A 22,190-nucleotide genomic window follows, 5' to 3' on the forward strand; every position below is an offset into this window, starting at 1 on the left:
TTTTTTACTTAAGGTGATATTAAAAAGTGAATAACTTGTTCACTGCATTATTTGTGAGGGTTCTTTCATATCAGAACATTGCTTAATTAAAGAACCAGTTCTATTGCCAGGCAGCCTACCTAAATGCATTTTTGACAACTATTAAATGTTTTCGACCAATAAAACATCAAATGTTGCACTTGTGTGTGCTACTAAATTATTTTTGTGCTACTGAAATATTTAGCTTGCTAGTACCAGTGCAGCCACATGATAAAGTAAGCGTACAGCCCTGGAACGACATGGTCATTATGCTTGATAAAAGACTCAGGCCATTTTGTTTGGTGGTTTGCCCACGTCTTACGATTATAAAACATATACATATGTAAATTATAGATGCAGTAGTATAGGTGTACACGACACTATTTTTCCAGAAACATTTGAAAAAGAAGAAAATAAAAGCTCAAATAGCATTTTTTTTTTTTTAACGGATCTGTCAGGTTTCCAGTATGTGTCCCCCAATAGTAAACTCATTCCTACGCCCTTGTTTTCACATCACTGTATGTATTGAAGTTTCAGCAAACCCACAGTTGAACTATGAACTTTATGCTACTTTAAGAAATTCTACCTTTAGTGATGTGTGAAGCGCCAAGAAGTCCTACACTGAACTGTATTAAAATAATAAAATGAAGCAAAATGACACTGTAGTGTAACTCAGTCTACACCACTGGTTAGTTATGAGTCTGAGTGAAGCTGCATTGCCAGCCTTGAGGATTAATATAACATCAGTTATAGATCAAACATGTTAATCAAAGGAAAGCAAAGCTGAAGCATCTCTTCAGTATGAGGAGAAAATATGTGCAAAAAAGAGCGTAGGAAAAGATTTTCCTTAGAAAGATTTCAATGCAAAACATGCCCATTTCATTCAGTCAAAATTACATAGGTTGATATTTGGTACTCTGTAAATCATTATCACTTTTTTACTGTTTATTACTGTATATTATTACACTTGCATTGTTTGCACATCCGTCTCTGCACTAATGATTATCCATTTGTATATGTATACTGCACAACTGGACAATGTGAAATAACCTAAGATGTGCATTTTGTAGTCCATCTTTGGAATATTGTAATGTCGCCAAAGCAGACCCACATCAACAACACCTGCTGTCATGTTTTTTAGTTGCCTCGTGTAAGTGCAGCTCTCTTTTCCTACATCCAGAAAGCACAGGATGGATTTTTTTTTGACTATTCAAACCATAAACATTAAAAAGCATTAGCCCAATCATGCTAAGTGGTTTGCTAAAAGCATGAAAAATACTGAGAAAGGTGATGCAAGTATGTCCACATATAAAGTTAGATTTGCTTCTCCCCGATTGCTTTCTATCCACACAGGCAGTTGGTCTCTAGTGGGCATCCCAAACTCTGGTTGCATAGATAACCCTCCCATATATTTCCCATCCCATCATTCAACTGGTGGCTTTGACTGCATTAACGGAGATAGTAGTTTGCGAGCCATAGCTAAAAGTCACCAATTTTTATCAACCTTCAGTCTTCTCCGATCACTGCTAATTTCTTCCTTTTTTTAACACCCCTTAATTTTAATGCATGTCCAGATGTGTGAGATGGATTTAATAAAAACTCGGTAATAATCTGTGACACACTGTGCTGTGCAGTGAATGTGACAAAAACTGATATGAGAGCTTTTCCATTATGAAAATGCAGAAAAATCATTCCACAAGTTACTAATAATAACTTTTGGTCTGTGTGTGCCTGAAAGAGTATTTTTTTTCCTAAACTAAATGTACAAATGTAGCTTACAAATACAATCAGTACAATACAAACACATTCGTATTGGTTCGTTCACAGATGTAGTTCCCAAAGATTCAATTTTGGTCACATCACAGTGTAATCTAGTGGAATTTTAAATATGTCTTAAATATGTCGTACTAACTCAGACTCAAAGCCTGGTGGACCTGAGCCGTAAAGCGGGCGAGTAGCCCAGCTGAGAACGTGCTCGCAGGCGAGAGGGGTTCGATCTGGAGATAAGGTTCGGTTCTGCACGTGAGGACGGTAACTAACGAATTTGGAATATTGGATTACTGAATGGGTTCCCCAGTGAGACTGAAGGCTGTTGGAAAAAACAAGCAGCCTGTTCAAAAAACAACATCTGCGTTATCAGGAATTCGGCTCCCTAGCCGGCCTTGGGCTGGCAATCATATCTCTCCAGGGCTATGTGTGACGGTCGCTCTCCCCCTTGGCCCTCTCTGTGATTTGTGAAGCTGGATCTGGTGTACCTCGGCCGCTGATGAACTTCCATCACTGTCAGCGAACTGTTTTGGCTAGGAGCTGGCATCTGGCTCCACAATGCCCTGACCCTTTCGTCTCCATCTGCATCCCCTCCTGCCCCCTCCCTTCCCCGACCATATTGCTATCCTGGCTTTAAATGTGCAAATATGCTTTGCTAAGGTGGTTTTTTTTGGACCCTGGTATGGTGCTCATGTCGAGCACCGTACCAGATGACTTTTTTTTAACCTAACTACCCCATGATGTGTGTTGTTTCCTTTTCTGGGACTGATAAAGGTAGCGCCGGCAACGGCTGCACGACCTCAGACACCTGTCCCCCCTGTTTGCTTCTGTTTTTGTATTTCTCTTGGATGGGTGTTCTGGAACGCAAATTTCATTATATGTTTACATTATATGTTTACATATATATGACAATAAAGTCTTCTTGATTCTTGATTACCACGGTCACTTTTCATCTCAGACCCAAAACTGCAAAGAGTAAAGGAACCTTTGGATGAATTAAGGTGAAGCAAAGTATTAGTGGGAAAAGCAATTGGTATAAGAAAAATAAACAGATTTACTCTAAACCCTCTGACTAGATGACAGCAAATGAAAGACAAACTGAAAATAAATATTGCAGCAGGATGGCTTTGAAGGATATTTCTGTATTATTGTATGGTTTTTATCTTACAATATCAATCCCCTTGAGGTGACAGTTTGCTGTGATTTGGTGCTATATAAATGAAACTGAATTGAATTGAAGTGGCCTGCAAATAAATGTGAAAGGGATTTTATGCTAAGGTGGGTTCATTTTCCCACTGTCCTTGCGTCCTGAATGGTAAACCAAGGTTGTAAAAACATATCTTCCAGCAACTGATCCTGTTAAAGTTGAGGATGAAATTTTTTCACAGAGACTGAACGTCATTGCTGCCCTGCCAGCCATGCTGGTCTGTGAATTTAATATAAGAAAATGTTTAAGAGACAATGACGAATGTTTTATCCATTTTTCAATGATTGGGGACATTGTTCTTGACAAACAGTGCATCACAAAAGGGAGTAAAAAAATCGAGTGAAAGGAGAAAAAGCACATGTGACCATGGAGCGCTTGCCTTATAAGTTTCAAGAGAGAAGCAGAGTCACATTTTCTGTAATTTAGAGTCACCACAAAAGCCTTCTCTTCACACCGTGCTGCTTTTGAAATTACTGGCTCAGTCATACAGATCTGAGATTAGCAGATGTTTTGCCCTCTTTGGAGCGTGATGATGGCCAAAAAGAGATTTAAACAAGCTTCAAACTCATTTCAGCCCAGGATTGTCTCCAGTCAGCTCACAGCCACAATGGGCTCCACTGAGAGGATGTCAGTCCTCCCTGTGAGGGCCTGCCTTGCTGTGAAAAGCACATGTGCATCTTTCAGGTTTTGGGACTGACACGAAGAAGGGTGACTCTGCTGTGAGGAGGCCTGGCCTGGGTGTGACCAAACATTCCTTGGCCTTGAGGAATCCTGGTTGTCGGGCCAGGCAGCTCTGTGACAGGGAACGTGAGGTACTGCAGCGCGAAGCTCCGGCTCCAACCCGACCGTTGCCCTTCGTCTCTTCCTGCACCTGTCGAAGAGGAGTTGGAGCTCCTGGCGAAAGGTGGGATTCAGACAGCAGTAGATGAAAGGGTTGTAGCAGGTGGAACTCATGGCCAGCCAGTGAAAGCAGAAGTAAATGGCATTAGAAGAATGGATGGCCTGGCTGGACAGCAGCACCACGTAGCAGTTGAGTGGAAACCAGCAAACGGCAAACACCCCGACCACGAGGAGCAGCATTGCTAGTGTTCTCCGCCGTTTCCTTCTCTGTGTGGCGTGCTGAGCTGTTGTGGTGTCACCGATGGCGTTGTGGCGCCACAGTCGACGGGCCACTGTGGTGTAAGAGGCAGTGATGATGAGGAGGGGCAACAAGTAAAGCAATATGAAGGTCAAGAGATCAATGTACTGCCAATAGACATCTGACGGCTCCGGGAAGTCTGGGACACACAGGCTTCGCTCTTTCTCCTTACTGTCAGGGGAAAGTTGGGAAAGACAAGAAATATTATAGTACTGTGCAGAAGTCTTGAGCCACCACTCATTTCTTTATACCTTGCTATAAAAATGGGAAATGGGTACAATGATTTATCAAAACATGCATATTTGGAAATACAGTATATATGGCAAAAACAGAGTTTGTACAATTCTAACCAGTTTGAAAGTCAATATTTAGTAGGACCACCTTTATTCTTAAATACAGCCTGAGCTCTCTTGTGTATTTATTTAGTCATTTCATTAAGTAGTCTTCATGAATAGGCTTCTTGAAGGACATTCAAAGCTCTTCTTTGGATGTTGGCTGCCTTTGTTCTGTTCTTAGCCAAGATGATGCCACACTGCTCCAATAACCTTGAGGTCTACATGTCACATTATGTGTTTTTCTGTACAAGTGTGCTTTTACTGCATTGGGAGTGTGTTTGGGATCATTGTCTGACAATCAGACACTTTCCAAATGGTACTGCATGGTGAATCAAAGGCTGATGATACTTTTCTGCGTTCATAATTTCATCAATTTTGACAAGATCTCCAACACCCCTGGCTGAAATGCAGCCCCAAACCATGACAGTGCCTCCACTGTGTTTTACAGATGGCTGTAAGAACTCAGTGTTGTACCTGTAATAACCTCCTCCATAAATATTGAAAACTTGAACCAAAAACTTCAAGTTCAGACTAATTACTCCGTAAGACCTGTTGCTACTGATTTTTAGTCCAGTTCTTGTGTAATTTGACATACCTCAGCTTTGTCTCCCTGTTTCTCTTCCTTAAGAATGGCTTCTTGATGTCTAACCCTATTTCTTAAGGGCATGACTTTCAGACACTGTTTATGTCCTATCTTCTTTTGTCCTCTACTTGTCCAGTTTCCTTAAATTCTATTAAGGAGAGATGACACAGCATGCTGAGACATGCCAAGTTTTCAGCTAATAGCTCTTTGGGAATCACCTTGTTGGTGTAAAAAAATACTATTCTATCAAACTTATCTCGTTAAGTTATCTTCAGCATTTTTTTTTTTTATAGATTCAGCTAAAGAAATTGAACTAATGCTGTGTCTTTGCAAAAGGCCTAAAAATAGAATTTAAAATTGGTTCTTTGCTAAGTTGTCTGTTATATGTAGACACAATGCTGGTTCAAGAAAGTCTGGCTCCTTGGAAGCAAAATAAAAAGAAATGCAGAGTGGCTCAACACTTACGCACTACTGTATAGTAATAATCATTAACTATCATAACAAGCACGGAGTTTATTACTTTATGCTTAGTTAGTTTTTTAAGTTATTTTGGTTCTTCATTGTTTCATTATTATCTGATAATTGCTTACAAACCACACAGTAAACAAAAGTAGACAGTCATTAAGAGATCAGTAATTAATTGCCCAATAGTCCCAATACTAAATTCAGATATACTACACTGTATCCATGGACCAGCAGACAGAAGAATTGACTGTCTGACTAATGACTGACTGTCAGAGCTAATTTTGGGAAAACCAACCGTTTGCCCTGATTGAAACCACTGGAACTCACTGTGTAAAGGATGGTCCACAATGATGTTTGCCTTTACTGGATAGTTCAACAGTGAAGAGCAGACATGAAAGTAGGAAAAAGCATGCAGCAAAGAGCCACACATGACTCATGACATGACATGGCTGCTGACTTTCAGCTCATGCTGTGAGCTAATCTGGAGCCCCAGAATTATGTTTTTTTTTTTTTTTTTATACAGATGCTGAAGGTTATTGAGGGTGGCACCAGTAAATGGCATAACTGTTTTCTCCTGTTTGCTCCTGTTTTTAAGCTTAAGACTACCAAACCAGCAAATCACAGAAAATTAAAGTACTGACTCAATAAAGGAAGAAAAATACATTTTCATCTACCCTCTGTATTCAATCAACATTTAATCTCTCATCAAGAACAGTTCAAATATTTATGCCACTTTCTCACCTTTAATCAGACATGGTGCAGAGAAAACTGGTCACATCAGTTAATAAATTCATCATGGACTCACAACTGCAGAGTTATTGGTGTGTTTAAGGACTAATATTGATCTGTGTATGCTCTGATTCTCGATAGTCTATAACACAAAATTCATTCAACCCTGAGGGGATCCAGTGGAAGATGATGATCTTTGGTTAAAAGGTCTGAGAGCCACCACACTGTGTGCAAAATCCAGATTAAAATTTGATAAATGCCCGTGTGTGAGAAGATGTGTCTGAATGCCATTAAAAGCAGGAGAAAAGTGTCAGGCCTGCTGCGAATATAGCATTTTTTATTCACTGAATAAAATGCTCTAGTCAGTGAATGCAATTTTTTTCTTCAGCTATGATTCAGTTTCTGCTGGCGCACACTGAATTCTGAGCTCTCGGGATGTGCGACTTGTTCTCAATTAGCTAATCACTCTCCTTTGTAGAATACAAAGGACTCCTGTGTAGCTCTTCCCATTTGACAGATTATCTTTGCGTTGTACTTCCAAGTCAAGCATTCCAGTTTTCATTTTACTTTTGATTTTGCCTGATCATCCTTTGCCTGGTTATTGGCCACAGTTTTTGCCTACTCTGTAACTCTGAATCATTTTTCCCCCTTTAAACCCAACACATAGAAAACCTATTTCATATCCCATCAGCCTACACTTGAAGTAGAGAAACTCTACTTGGTAGCTAATCCCACTAAATTGTGCCTCTCCATAATGACTACAAATCATTTTACCTGTATGTAAAAGTCAGGAGTTTTTGGTAGACAGCATGTGGGAGGGAGAAGCAGCTGGCCATTATCCAGATGACGGCGACCCAAACACCACCTTGTGCCGGAGACATGCGAGGTCTCAAAGGATGCAAAATCACCTGAGGAATCAGCACACACAGATCAAAGTCAGTGCAAAAGCGCACACTTCAGATCAATATCAATCATCCGCGTGTGCCGAGGGAAGTAGAAGAAAAGATTAGAACAGGCTATTTACAAGCATGGCTGCACCCAGTCAAAAACAGTGTAGTATTACAGTATGACCAACTGCTATTTCTCAGCCTCTAGTTTTTTTTTTATTTGTGCTTTAATACAAGCCAACTATACTGTGGAACACAAGATAAAAAAATGTCAGAAGAGGAAGGTCTTAGTATTTTTTTTTTTTTTAAATGTATTATTTTTTGTGAATATGAGTTTTATTTAGGGACGAGCAGATGTGAATGTGAAGACAAAATGTCCCTGATGCCCAGATTAGTCAGGAGAGTGAAAACGTAAGGAAAAAAAAGCTTTTTTGTTCATTGGAGTTCAATAAGCTTAAAAATACAGTCTAGTTACTATGTCCTCACCATAGCAAAGGGCATGAGATAAAATAGCTTTTCTTCAGTCTTAAGAAGGGCGCTCTGGCCCGAAACGTTACCTGTTTTTGAAGGTCTATTTGGATTAAATTTTGTCCCAGGAGCTTTCTGGTGTGCGGACATTTTTTCATCTCCTTACAGTCTTTTTGTTCCTGCACGTGTGCGTGTTCTCTTCGCTATAAAATAGCTATTAAAAGTTTTATTTTGGTCCTGTGATGCTGTCACGCTGTCTCTTGATCAAAAAGCTCTTGCAAAGCCTACAGGAGTGGTTTGGATAACATGCTGCTGAAAACCAGGTATAGTCCCACTAAACCCAAGCATCTTGTCTTTCATGCTTTATGGTGGAAACCACACAAAGACATGCCAACTGGAAGCAAATCTCAAATTTTGGCTCATCAAACTGAAGTTCTTTGTGTTTCTTGGCCCAAGCAGTTTTCTGTGCATCAATTCAACAATGTAGGCCTGATTTCCACAATCGCCTCTGAATGTGTCTGTGTACTTTTGGATGTGTCTGCTAATTAAACTCTGGGAAGTATTTATGTGAGCTCTAGTCTGAGATGATTGGCAATTTCTGAGCCTGGTAACTCTAATGAAGTTATTCTCTGCAGCAGAGGCAAATCTTGGTTTTCGTCTCTCTAATTTGAGCCCATTGCGTTTAACAGTTTTTCAGATTGCACTCAGAGAAACTTTCAAAGCTGACTTTTTCCAGACTGACTGACTTTTATGTCTTAAAACACCAATCAATAGTCATTTGTCTTTGCATGTTTTAGCAGCTCTGTTATTAAACAGATTAAATGTGCTGTATACCCCGCATAATTAATAGATCCTGACCACCCTCCACACTACTTACTGGACATACAACTGAACACTTTCTCTAACATCTGCTTCAGCTCCACTGCCACTAAGATACCATTTCATATTAGAATTCTGAATTTGGTTTAGGTTCAAGCTCCTTATTGTGTCATACTTGGAGTTTGATTTGTTTAATCACATTTTAAAATTTTCCTGTTATATCAAACTACATCTTCCTCTCATACAACAATTCACACCTAGAGTGAATTTAGAATCGCCAATTACCCTAAACCTAAACCGCTGTAACACAATCATTTCCCAGATTTTGGCATAAATAAAGTATTTTTTATTTTATTAAAGTTGGCTGGAATGATTTGGAATGGCATTCAAGCACTTTCTGACTAATAAAATAACTAATAAAATCTTACAGGCAGTTTAATAAAAGATACTGTCAATCAGGTCACTTTTCATTTGATGCAGCCTGGCAGTCCTTCCAGCTGACGCAACACAAAGTAAAATCATCCCATGATGCCACCTGCAGACTCTGCATGTGTGTTTTTTGTTTGTTTGTTTTGTCATGACTGTCATCCTCCCATGCATGCAGATGCCAATAAAGTTGCAGTACTTTCATCCATGGATGAAAGATATAAGAAAGAGAGGACAGGAGAGGAAGATGACAGAGTATTTCCAGTGGTAAGAACTGCTCACTGAGTGTATTTGATAAACTCGAGATGGTAATGGAAGAATTTTCAACTGAAATTGAAAATTTTGGGCAACATCTGAATTTATTGTTATTACTCTACTTATTAGATTTTACTGGATATTCTGTACATGCAGTTTTACTTCCTGTTTACCACTGAAACTTAATTTCATTTAGATAATGCTTCAAAATAACTTTGAGAATAGGTGGCTGTTTCAACATTGCTGCTGAGTGCCAGGACTTGCTTAGTAGCAGTCATTAATTTGAATTTAAGCTAATGATGTGCTTGACAAATTATACCTTTGCACTAGCTTTATGCTGGCTAGGGTATAAAAATAAGCAGCCATGATAGCTGTTTGTGTAGGCTGTAAGTCATCCAGGACATGGTAGCCTTGAGTGCTTGAAAAGAAGGCAACTGGACTTCTTTAGATTGAAGACATTTCATCGCTCATCCAAGAGGCTTCTTCTCCTTTTTGTAGTTGGGGTTGCCCCCCCATCATATTAACACAGAGATCGGACTCAAAAGACAGACTTAGCACACAGACAGCAGTTTTAAAAGGTATGTTGGACAAATTTCTGAAGTGTTCTGGGGACTGGAGAGTGGCTCAGAGGGGGGAACTGGTTATTGGTACACAAGTGGAGGCTAACATAATCTCTTAAGAATCCTGTGTTTAGAGTGAATGTAAGGTGGATAAACTTCACTTGGGATCATCCAGACGTGGATCACGGATGGGCTGACAGGCATGGAAGGCAGGCAGAGAGGGAAGGTGAGTGGCGGCACAGATGAGCAGTTAAGTTTGGTTGGGGGCTTGAGAGGAGCTCCTAGGGAATACAGGTGAGTACGAAATCAGGTTCAAAGAGTAAGCCCCGAGCAAGGGACTACAAGGCAGACGGAGAGACAGAATTAACAAAGGTTGATAACTCAGATGGAAAGCAGACACGGAGAGCCTAATTACCACCATGGGAGATCTGCCATCCTTCTGGCCAAGAAATACTCTGGATGATGAGGAGATTCAAAACAGGTGTGAAAAGCAATCAGAGAAATGAGCCCGCCTGAAGGCAGACCCAAGGAAACACTTGCCAACCACTCCACCTGTATGGAGAAAGAACTAAAAAATCCATGCAGCTGCCCTCCATCTTAGCTAACTTTCTACTGAGTGGCTGCACGTCAGACAGCAGGTGTGTGGGGCACATAGCTACTTTTCAACCAGTAAAATAGACTACTTGAAAAAAAAACCCCTTGAACTAATAGGCTAATAGGCATATCCAAACTTATGACTGATATTTGTAGCTCCAAAACTGGAAGCAAAGTTGGCAACAAAGAATATGTCAGATCAAATATTGCAGTTAGAAGGAGAAAACAGTGCTAAGATGTATAAATATTAAGTTAATTAAAATGCATTTCATTCAAAACCAAGACAAAGTTTGAAGCTTATTTAATGAAGAAGAATATTACAGAGGGTAATTTTTAGACTCCCTCAACATCACCGGTGAGATATGCAGAGTCACGATTCACCAGAGAACAAATACACTGCACCAGTCAAAAATTTGGGCATGCTCACCCACCTTAAGTGTGTCCAAACTTTTGACTGGTACTGTACTTTAGAGTAATTTCCACCAGCAGCATAGGTTACATTAGTCATCATCAGTGTAATTAAAAATGTGGCTGAAAGTTACTGAGATGTTGTGTCTGTACTTTCATGATGTACAGGGTCAATGTTCATATCTAGCAGTAATTGTTGAGATTTGTGGTGATAAAAGCACAGCTGAAGTCCATAAAAAATGTGTATAAAGAGAAACAACTTCAAACACTAGGAGTGTGATGACTCACCACATTGTAACATTGTAAGCAGATTAGTTGGCTCTGAAAACACATTTGCAGTGGGTCCATTAGCAGAGATGATCAGGTTTTTAGGTATGCAAGTGTGATCCTTGAATGACTTCGTGACCACGGATATTCGAATTGTTGGTCTGAAGTCATTAATGCAGGGTCACATGTATGTTAATGGACTCTTTGAGGCAGTAAGCTGCAGAGCACAGAAATAGGAAGAAGTTGAATATATTAGATAACACAGGAGACAGTTCAGCAGCACAGTCTCATCTGCTGCTTTGCTTTTAGACAGCAGTCCAAGGCCTTTACTGTGTCTTCATGGCTGTAAAATAGGAGATGGGTGAGACATGGTGAGCAGGGAATTTGCTCTTTGTCTTGGATTGATGAGTGAACTTTGGTCATTTAGAGCTTTATTTTTTCCCCAAAATGATTGTTGTGTCATCTGTTGCAATAAATACAAAGTATGAACACAAGTCTCTCCGTGGCCGTGTTAATATGGGCATTCAAGGCCAGAGCTAATCTCAAAAATAGTCCACTCACAACCTTGTCCTCTGTGCCTTGCTTTAAGTCGACTGAGAGTTGGCCCAAAGTGTAAGCAAAAATGTTTTAACCTTTAAAGTCTGTGACACTTCTTTTGGCTGCAGACTACATTGACATTCACAGGTACACACATATCTGTGATATCACAGGATGCTTGATGGCTCTGCCTTCAAATTTTAACAGGTCCCTGGTGTGAGGCCTGCCAACAGCTTGTATTTTGCCCTGAAAGAACAGGTATGGTGGTTAGTGTGTTTTCCTCTCTCGCTTCTGCCAAATCTTTATTTATACACGTTCATGTGTTCCAAATGTACTGAAAGTGCATCTTAGAGTTAACGTCACTTACCAAAATCAGAATAAAGTGGAATATAAACTAACATACACTCAAATAATATAACCACCATAAAGCATATTCAATTTGCTACTTAGAGCTAATAATTACACTCCTACTTCCACATAGATTGATGGGACAAGTATCCCTGATTACTTAGCTAAAAGCATATTTGTGCAGTGGGAAACCCCACAGAAACATGGCAGAGCTAGAAGATTTATATTATACTGACTAACTATAAACAGTTATTGGGGACACACACAAAACAATCTTTACAAAAAAAAAAAAGAACCACTTGGGTGGTTTGCAGCAGGGTTATAATTCTTTTGGATTTAACATTATCATTTAGTTTTAGTTAGTTTTTTACTTTTTTTCTCTAATTCAGTTAGTTTTAATCAGTTTTCAGAGTGGTTTCGCTCGTTTTTATTTTTGGTTTAATGCTTAGTTTTAGTTTTTGTTTTGTTAGTTTCAGTATTAGTTTTAGTTTTTCATACTTTGTCAGGTGCAAGATTCAGGGCACAAGAGTGACTACTGTGTAATAAAAACTCAACAAAAGATACCGTTTAAAGAAATATATTCAACAACTAACGGTTCACAAGACAAAAGCACTGCATGCTAAATGTGTGTAAACTTGAACTCCCAAACTCAATAAATTCAACAATAAAGTTCAGTGTCAGTGCAGTAGATTAACAACACCTACATGTGGTGTTTGACAAAAACAAACTGAACTCTTTGAAGGGGTCAACGCTCAAATCCAGCTGCATCCTGATGTTGTTGTTGAAGCTGCTTCTGTTTTGGAGCTAGCTTGGTTAGATGCTCGCTAATTAAATTTGCAGGGTCTTTGCGGCCTCTGTACACAACCTACGGAAGTGGCCGACCTCATGTCCGCATTTATGCTTGTGTAGCTGGATTATGTGTGTTAATTACCTTGCGGTCGTGTGCTGGTGTTTTATACGCGGTGCCGGCTGAGACCTTTTTTTGGTCCTCGCTCTTAGTGCTCAGTTTTTTTGGCTGCAAACATATTTGTCCCTGTTTTTCCACTTCCTTCATTTCCTCATGTCCGTTCCGACAGTTTCAGCAGTCTCCCTCCAGGAATTTGCTGACATTTGTGAGTCCTTATATTGATGCTTTGATTATTATTCTTGATTGTTATTCTCTGACTGATAAAATAGCCGGAAACGCACAAGGATGGAACAGGTTAATCACAACGTTGCGGACTGTGTGGACCCGATGAGTAGTCACATTTCTCCAGAGATGCACGTCAGGTTACGTCGGTTCAGAGCGGTTTCTGTAGATGTTGTGCGCTTCTCAGGTGGACTTTGATGTTGGTGCTTTTTCCTGACAGTGTTCCACATGTTTTCATCATCCACAACAAGACACTCGCTTCTGTCTGTGGTATCGTAGTCAAAGAAACTCCATATGGGACTGCCACTTTCTCAGCAGACCGCTGCCATTACTTTGCGGACCAGCTCGGTGAGCATATGCAGGCACACACATACAGCTGCCCGACGGCGCTCCCAGCTTAAACTCGGAGAGTGGAAAAATGATCAATCCACAAGGCTTTTAAATAAAATGACAAACAAGAAAAGGAAGGGCATTTTATTTATAATTTCAGTTTTTTAAACTCACAATACAGTTTTAGTTGGTTATCGTTTTTTCCTTTTAATTGTAGTTTTTATTTATTTCAGTTAACGACAATGTTTTTTCAATTTCAGTTTTTGTTATTTCATTCGTTTTCGTTAACTATAATAACCCTTGTTTGCAGGCCAGTGTGAAGTGACTGGGATGAGAGTTAGCACCTCAAAGTCCAAGGTCATAGTGCTGCAGTTGGAGAAGTTTAAGTACCACAGGTTCAGGAGTGAAGGGAGAGTGGAGCAGCAGAACAACAAATGGATTGGCGCAGCATCAGCAGTGATGCAGACTCTGTACCGGTCTGTTGGGGTTACGGGAGAGCTGAGCATGAAAGTGAAGCTTTTGATTTACCAGTTGATCTATATTCCTGCCCTCACTTGTGCTCATGAGCTCATGGGGTAGTGACAGAAAGAATGAAATCACAGATACAAGCAGTTGAAATGAGCTTCTTTCAAATGGTGGCCGAATTCAGCCTTAGAGATAGGGTGAGGTTCTCAGTCATTCAAGAACAGCTCAGAATAGAGCCGCACATTGAAAGGAGCCAGCAGAGGTGGTTCAGGCACCTGACCAGAATGTGTACTGGCCACCTCCTAGGTGAGGTCTTCCAGGCACCCCCCCAGGGGCAGACCCAGGACATGCCAGAGAGATTACCTCTCTCTACTGGCCTGTGAATTCCTTGGTGTCCCCCCAGATGAGCTGGAGGAGGTGGCCAGGGAGACGGGAGGTGTCAGGATGCAGGGGTTTTGTTGTGGTGGTGCTCTCTCTCTCTCTCTCTCTTCCTTTTCCAGGGGGCAGGTCTTGCTGTGTTTTTCTACTTTGAGGCGGAGCCTGAGGTCAGAGCTGGGTAATCCTGCACACCTGTTTCCTGTTATGCAGCAATTAGCTCAACATTTAAGGTCCAGGTTTAAGCCTTGGTCTCTGCCAGAGTGTCTTTCTACCACAGTGGTAATGACCTCCAGCCTAACCACAATGATCACAGTGTTTGTTTCTCGTCAGATGTTTATGTCTCCATGTAACCCTAGGAAGCTCCAACTCGCCTCAGCCTGCCTGCCCTCTTGGACCCGCTTGTCTGTCACCACATACAGACCACGTTCCACACTCCCTCATTACTGCCTGCCCCCCCACAGACCATCCAAACCCCTGCTGCCCTTACATGCCTCCCCTGCAGGATTTCACTGTTCCTGGATTCAAGTAAGACTGAAAGCCGCTGATAACCTGTCACCATGCCGGATTAATCTGCAAGACCCCATTGCTAACCGTATCACTGATTGTGTATCTAATAAATTGTTGGCCACCTTGTCCACTTCTGCTCTTGGGTAGTTGTGACAGGAGGCCTGGGTGCCCCTGCTTAAATTGCAACCATTCATGACTAAAACCCAGATAAAGAGCAGAAGATGGATGGATGGATGGATGGATGGATGGATAACTACAATTAACATCATCAGTTGTCTCAGTTACTAGCTGGGAATTTGCTATTACAGGAGTGGCTACATGTGTTGCATCAGCAAACAGTACACCAGATGTAGTTGATTGGGCTGACCTGACAGGTGGGGCAGTGACAAGTTGGTTTCACATTCACACTCAACTCAACAGGTAACATTACACTATTTTGAGACTGAACAATCTCACTGACATTATATTTCAGGGTTAGTGATTCTCAAATGCCCTTATTCTCAGCCTTTAGCAATTTATTACTGCACATGAAAGCATGGATAAGCTCAAAGCACCCCTCTGCATCTCAATTTGAAAACTCTGCAGTATCATTGCCTGAAACAGGGCCAACATTAGAATGAGTTTGGAAAAGTGTGTCAAATGACAGAGAAAGTGGGTTCTTCTTCTCGCAGTCTGCCATGACAAAGTCTTCCTCAGGCCTTTGTAGCAGGTTATTTTCAGGTACAGCTCCTTCCTTGATTTGCCACAGCTTGTTTTACACCAACAACTCACAACTACTGGCATTAGGCATCGCACTAGCAGCTCTGTCAGCTGCAGGTCTTGATTAGCTCATGACCAACATGGAGAGTCAGTCCTGGACAAGCCCCCAAGAATCAATAAAAGTCCCCTAGTGTAAGGTCTGCCAACAGATTTTAGTTTGTCCTGAAAAGAACAGGTAAGGTAGAGACTGTGTTTTCATCTCTTGCTTCTGCCAAGTTTGAAGAAAAGAGCTGATACCACACTAAACCATCTCAACACAGAGGAGGTGCCCCACACTCCACTGAGGATCTTTCAAAGAATCAGAAAATTAAGACTTTTATTTAACAAAATTATAGATGAAAGTATGTTCCTACAGTATGTTCCTAACTAACTAGGCAGCTCATTCTCTTGACAATACTTTCTTTGAAGATATAAAGCATTTTGGGTTCAGCTTAAAAGAAAGAAAGATCTGAAATGTAAAAGTGAGATCAGAGGTCAAATGTGACATGAAAAGCCAAATCACAACATCAGTTGCCTCAGTATTGTAAGCTAAAGTCCTTACATGATATTTGGATGCAAACTATGATGTGATGATATTAAGAATTTCCACATACCAATATAATTTCCTAAATGTTGCCAATACAAACAATGGCAGCAGAATTTTAAACAAAGATTTCAAGCGAAAAGGCATTTTATGAAGGTTTGACCTTATTTGACCTTGAAGAACAGGTCAGAGGTCCAAAGTAATGTGATATTAAGTAACGTAATATATCATTCCCTATATGCCTATGTTGTAAGTACAAACAATGGCATTTAGTTTTAAATAGTTTTATATTGCATTATTATTACTTCAGATCAAACTATTGACCTCAAAGGAGAGGTCAGAGGTCAGATGTGACATGATATATTAAATCTTTATACAGTGCATTCTATATGTTGACAATACACACCACACTTGTAAGAATCATAGTATCTAAGTTATAAGATAGATAGATTTCTTTATTGTCATTGTTACAAGAACAACTAAATTAAAAGTGCCATCAGTCGGTGCCTAAAAATAAATAAATAAATAAATAAAATAGCCATAATAATAAAATAGTAGCTATAGTGACTAATCATTTACACGTAAAATATCAAATAAATAAATAACATTCTCACACACCTCTTACATGTCGATTTTGTGGTTTGTTTGAAATTGCATTTAGTTTAGTTATTGCTGTGGGGTAGAAATTGTCTCTGAGTTGGTTCGTTTTTGTTCTTAATGCTCTGTATCTTCTACCTGAAGCCAACAGTGCAAACAAAGAGTGTCCGGGGTGAGAAGTGTCTTTTTTTTGACAATTTTTTGACCAATAAATTGTTAAGTTGACCTTGAAGACCTTGTTGGATATAAGCCAAATTTCAATGGCTTGTCAACATGGCCCCAATCTACAATCTCCTTACAAAGTTTTACCAGAATTCATTCAAAACTTTTCAAGCCATTGTGTTTACAGAGAGAATGACAGAATCGCATGCACACATGCATGTAAACACCACCAAAAACATAACCGCCAAAATAAGAAGCCACATAATGTGACCACATATTACGGTGTGTCACAAAATTCACCAGCACTGACAGCACACTGGGAGAAGCAGACTGTTGTTGTGCAACACCCCCATATTCATTCACCAGTGTTCACACTGGTGAATGGAAAAAAAATACTCAGGGTGCTCAGTGTGCTTGCATGCTAAGTACTGCTTTAGTTTTACTTTTTGAGATGGCTTTGACACTAGTCTGTCTGTACTAAGGAAACTATATGTTTGATGTTGCAGTAACTGCCCAATTTTATGGGGAGAGACATTTTAAATCCTCATATCCTATCTAACAGTGAAAATAGCCTTTTTCACTGGGCTGTTTTTTCTCCAAGAATAAACAGAATATGAAAGTTGTTGGTTGTGTCTCAGTTCTATCTCACAGCAAATTGTTTGCTATTTGTTTGCATTCATTTTGCACCGGACACAAATTTTCACATTTTTTGGTGACACCTGAGCACAAGTTTCTAAGTAATGCATTTCCATAGGAAGTCTGCCCTGAAAAAGCAAGGTGTCACCATGGCAACTAAGCAAGAAGCACTTTAAAAGATGTAGCAACAGTTGCATTTTAATCCACAACATGATACCAAACCTAAACCAGTAGCTTTTAAAGTCTCTCCCTCTTTCTCAGTCCTTGCCCCCTCTCTCTCTCTCTCTCTCTCTCTCTCTCTCTCTCTCTCTATACACACACACACACACACACACACACACACACACACTCAGCTTCTCCCTCGGTTCATCGACTACTGGTTTAAATTTGATTGAGCTGCAAGCATTTTTAGAACAGGCTGGGTAAGTATTGGTTCAGAATTGTTTGGTCAGTAGATTTTTCAAGGTTCAGTCTGGAGCATAAAACTAACACACAAGTTGGAGCCCAGTGTTGTTCATTTTGACCTTGCACTTCTGCAGTTTTTCCTAATTCAATTGTGTAAATTTTTAGCTATAAATGTTAAATGCTTGAGTGCTTTCATACCTTTTCTTAAGAATCAGCAAGGGACTTTTAGGTCTACTTAAGAATAATGAGCTCTATTCCGCCACCACTGGGAAATGCTCAATCAAAACAGGGAGGCAGACCAAAAAAAAAAAAAAAAAAGAAATCAGTCATGAATTAAAAAGCCCACGTAAGCTACCTGCACACAGTTTTCCTGAACTGACATTGGAGTAGACATTGTTAGAGGAAGGTCTTGATTATATACAACACATAATTCACAGCTACTGAATATGAGGCAAGCAGGAAACTGTTGCTGAATACAAAAATCTCCACAGTACAACAGTAAGCTTTAACCCCAGGGTACTAAATCAAGGTTATCCAACACTTCAGCTGCAATGAGGATAGTAACGACAATGGGGCACCGGTGTTTTCACAGTGCGGACCATTTTTTGATTCATGTGATGGAATGTCAGTAAAGTTTGGAGCAATCTCAGACACCACTGTGAGGTGAGATTACATTATAACACCTGGAAGGGTTTTAGATATATCGACTTGAAACTTGTTATGGCTTGTTTTAGTCTTACATAGCATAGCAGTAAAAGGAGTAGCAGAGGAACATCTCAACAGAGCAAGCTGAAAAACTTTTCTATTTCCATCTCTCAGCAGATGCCAACTTCTGTTCATATTTCTATGCTCATGGTCTCTTTCCAAGTTTCTAAGTTATAACCAATGTTTTCATACTTTGTAAAAAGAAAAAAAAAATCAATGTTTGTGTGCTAGTAATGAAACCACACTGCAAGAAATAAATGGGCAACACTGCTGGCCAGTAAAATTATTGGTGAGATTCAGGCTTCATTATCTAAAATCCTGGCTTGGGAACTCCAGACCATTTTGTTGGACGAGGTTGAAATCCTGTTCTCTGTTCAGAGATATGGGTTTGCCAAAATGAGGGAGAAAAGCTGTAATATAAGCAAACCAAATTCAGTTATATCCTGAGATGTCTCTTCCTTCCTTGGGCAAAAAGCACTTGGAGTTTTTCATATTTCTTTTTTTCCTCAGCAAGCATCACCTGAGTTGTAATAGCTGCACATCTTCAACTTTTTTCTTTTAATATTTGCACTGCTGATAGAAGTGCTAGCTAGACAAGATGGGGGATCTCGTGATCGAACATGTGTGCTTGGAGTCTGTTGTAGATATCATGATGACAAGAACGCTGGAAAGGCAGAGTTTTGGGCAGACAAAGTTGAAAAATTAAGCCCAGTTGTGTCCTGCTGTCAGCAACCCAGACAATTTTACTTTTTAGGGCTACTTATCTATTATTAGTATTGCACTAACTTTGAGGCACAGACAGACAGAGTTGAGTTGATGCAGCTCTTCACACACAATAGTATGGTCTTTTACTTTAATCATATTTTAGCCTATCCCAGCTGTCAGTGGGTGAGAGACGGGGTACATGCTGGACAGGTTGTCAATCTGTTGCAGGACAGACAACCACTCGTGCTCACATTCACACCTATGGTCAATTTAGATTTACCAATTAACCTAATCCCATGCATGTCTCTGGACTGTGGGAGGTAGCTGGAGTACCTGAAGAGAACCAATGCAGACATGGGGAGAACAGGCAAACTCCACACACAAAGCCCCAGACTGGTTTAGAACCCGGTACCTTCTTGCTGTGAGGCGACAGTGCTAACTACCGCACCACAGCAAGTCCGTTTGTAAAATTTCTTCCCCCCTGGATATTCCATGATCAGCAGCAAGGGGTATTATCAGTGTTTAGGAACCACAGAAAGTCAGGCATGAATATTGGTCGATAGATTTTTTTTTCAGAGACACAAAATATAAACAGATTTCCCTAACATTTGGTATGTGTGGTTATTTATGAGTCCTTAATAAGATAATATGATGGTGCAGTTTAAAAATAATCTTGTTTTAATGCTACAACAAGGCGTGGATTACTCATTCACTCTCTGCCCAGCTGCTCAGATCAGCTGGCTGTTGTGTTTGTGGTGTTCGAAACACGTGTTGCCAACATGTTGCAGTGTGTTCTCTGGTGGATAAACTATGCAATGTCAAGACTCATAACATGGATAAAGGATGTTTCTCCCATTGCTTTACTTTTTCAGTTTTCATTCTTGTCCGTTATATGCAGATGTTAAAATATATTATATTGAAAAAATATTCACTCACCCATCCAAATCATTTAATTCAGGTGTTCCAATCACTTCCATGGCCGCAGGTGTATAAAATCAAGCACCTAGGCATGCAGACTGCTTCTACAAACATTTGTGAAAGAATGGGTCGCTCAGGAGCTCAGTGAATTCCAGCGTGGTACCGTGATAGGATGCCAGCTGTGCAACATGTCCAGTTATGAAATTTCCTAGCTACTAAATATTCCAGCTGTTATTGGTATTATAACAAAGTGATTGGGAATGAGAGCGATTCAGCCATGAAGTGGTGGGCTGGGTCTGGGTTTGGCGGTTGCCAGGAGAATGGTACTTGTCTGACTGCAGATTATGGTGTGGGGTTGTTTTTCAGGGGTTGGGCCCCTTAATTCCAGTGAAAGGAACTCTTAATGCTTCAGTATACCAAGGCATTTTGGACAATTTAATGCTCCCAACTTCGTGACAACAGTTTGGGGATGGCCCCTTCCTGTTACAGCACGACTGCACACCAGTGCACAAAGCAAAGTCCATAAGGATTCAAGGATTCTTTATTGTCATTCGAATCACATTTGCATGCAATGGAACAAAATTCTGTCCTCAGGTCCCAGTGTTGCCCATGTAATATTTATAACAGTTTCAGTGATGAAAGAAGAATAAAAATAAATATAAATAACAATAATATAAAGAAAATATATAAACATATACATGTATGCAAACATAAAAATAAATATGGACTACAGTATAAAAATGACAACAGCAGAAAGTGTGTGCAACAGCCGCGCCCTGAGGGGGAGCCAGTGCTGAGGATGATGAGGGAGAAAGAGATGTTGTGGATCATCACAGATTGTGGCCTGTTCATCAGGAAGTCGAGGACCCAGTTGCAGAGGGAGGAGCTCAATCCAAGTGTGAATAGTTTGTGCACCAGGTTCTGTGGAACGATGGTGTTGCAGGCTGATGTGAAGTCCACAAAGAGCATACAGACATAGGAGTCCTTACACTCCAGGTGGGTGAGGGCAGTGTAAACCACAGAGGAGATGGCGTCCTCCGTGGACCTGTTCTTCTGGTACGCATATTGGTGTGGGTCCACAGTCACATCGATGGTGTCCTTGTTGTGGGCCATAACCAGTCTCTCAAAGCACTTCATGACTATCGGGGTGAGAGCTACTGGGCGATAGTCATTCAGGCTTGTCACTGTGGAGCTCTTGTTGATGGTGGCAGCCTTCAAGCAGGTGGAGACAGGTGTTTGTGTGAGAGAGGAGTTGAAAATGTCCATCAACACCACATAAAGACATGGATGAGCGAGTTTGCTGTGGAAAAACTTGACTGGCCTGCACAGAGTCCTGACCTCAACCCACGAGAATGCCTTTGAGATGAATTAGACCGGAGACTGTGAGCCAGGCCTTCTCCTCTGAGATCAGTGTCTGACCTCACAAATGTGTTTCTGGAAGAATGGTCAAAAATGCCCATAAATACACTCCTAAACCTCATGGAAAGCTTTCCCAGAAGAGTTGAAGCTGTTATAGCTGTTACAGGGTGGACAAACATAATACTAAACCCTATGGATTAAGAATGGGATGCTACTCAAGTTCATCTCTGAGTGAAGGCAGATGAGCAAATACTTCTGGCAATATTGTGTATGAGCAAATAACTACTATACACTGTAAAATTTGACAAGTTGACCTTACTTAAGAAAATCTTGGAAACCGATTGCCCTGAAAAATGTAAGTAAGTATAACTATTAAGTCTCATGTTTGTTTACTTAACATATACTTGTTCAGTGTACTTAAGACCTTGTTGTGTCAACTTAATCGTGTTAAGTTAAATTAACTTAGTTTAGTGAAGTTGTTTCAACTCAGAAATAGCAAGTAAATTGACCTGTTCTTAACTTAGCTACATCAAGTTAGTCCAACTTACATGAACAGTACAGTTTACTTAGTAGACTCTAGGAAACCGATTGCCTTAAATGAATGAAGTAACTACAACAAAACATGATAAGTTCACAAGGTTCAATGTTTTATTTTTAACAAAATACTATCCTTAGCTTCTTAACAAAAGGCCAATGTGGCCACACATGAACAAATACAAAACTAATCATGTTTTTACCCTTCCACAGGGCTCAATAACAGTAATACCAGAAAGATGCTTAAGTAAGCTTACAGGCTGAATG

The 22,190-nt window shown here is 40.2% G+C and overlaps 1 protein-coding gene across 1 annotated transcript in view; it reads right to left on the bottom strand.

Annotated features, from left to right (window-relative positions):
* Positions 1-3,583: 3,583 nt before the first annotated feature.
* The window catches only part of gpr83 (G protein-coupled receptor 83), a 30,674-nt gene continuing 12,067 nt past the window's right edge, over positions 3,584-22,190 (bottom strand). The window contains exons 3-4 of the mRNA XM_030742107.1: positions 7,017-7,150; positions 3,584-4,301 (exon numbers count right to left, since the gene is read on the bottom strand). Of these exons, the coding sequence (XP_030597967.1) occupies positions 3,584-4,301; positions 7,017-7,150 (852 nt within the window). The remainder of the gene's footprint in view (positions 4,302-7,016; positions 7,151-22,190) is intronic.

Source organism: Archocentrus centrarchus, chromosome 1 (genome assembly GCF_007364275.1).
Source record: "Archocentrus centrarchus isolate MPI-CPG fArcCen1 chromosome 1, fArcCen1, whole genome shotgun sequence".
In the NCBI taxonomy this organism is placed as follows: domain Eukaryota; kingdom Metazoa; phylum Chordata; class Actinopteri; order Cichliformes; family Cichlidae; genus Archocentrus; species Archocentrus centrarchus.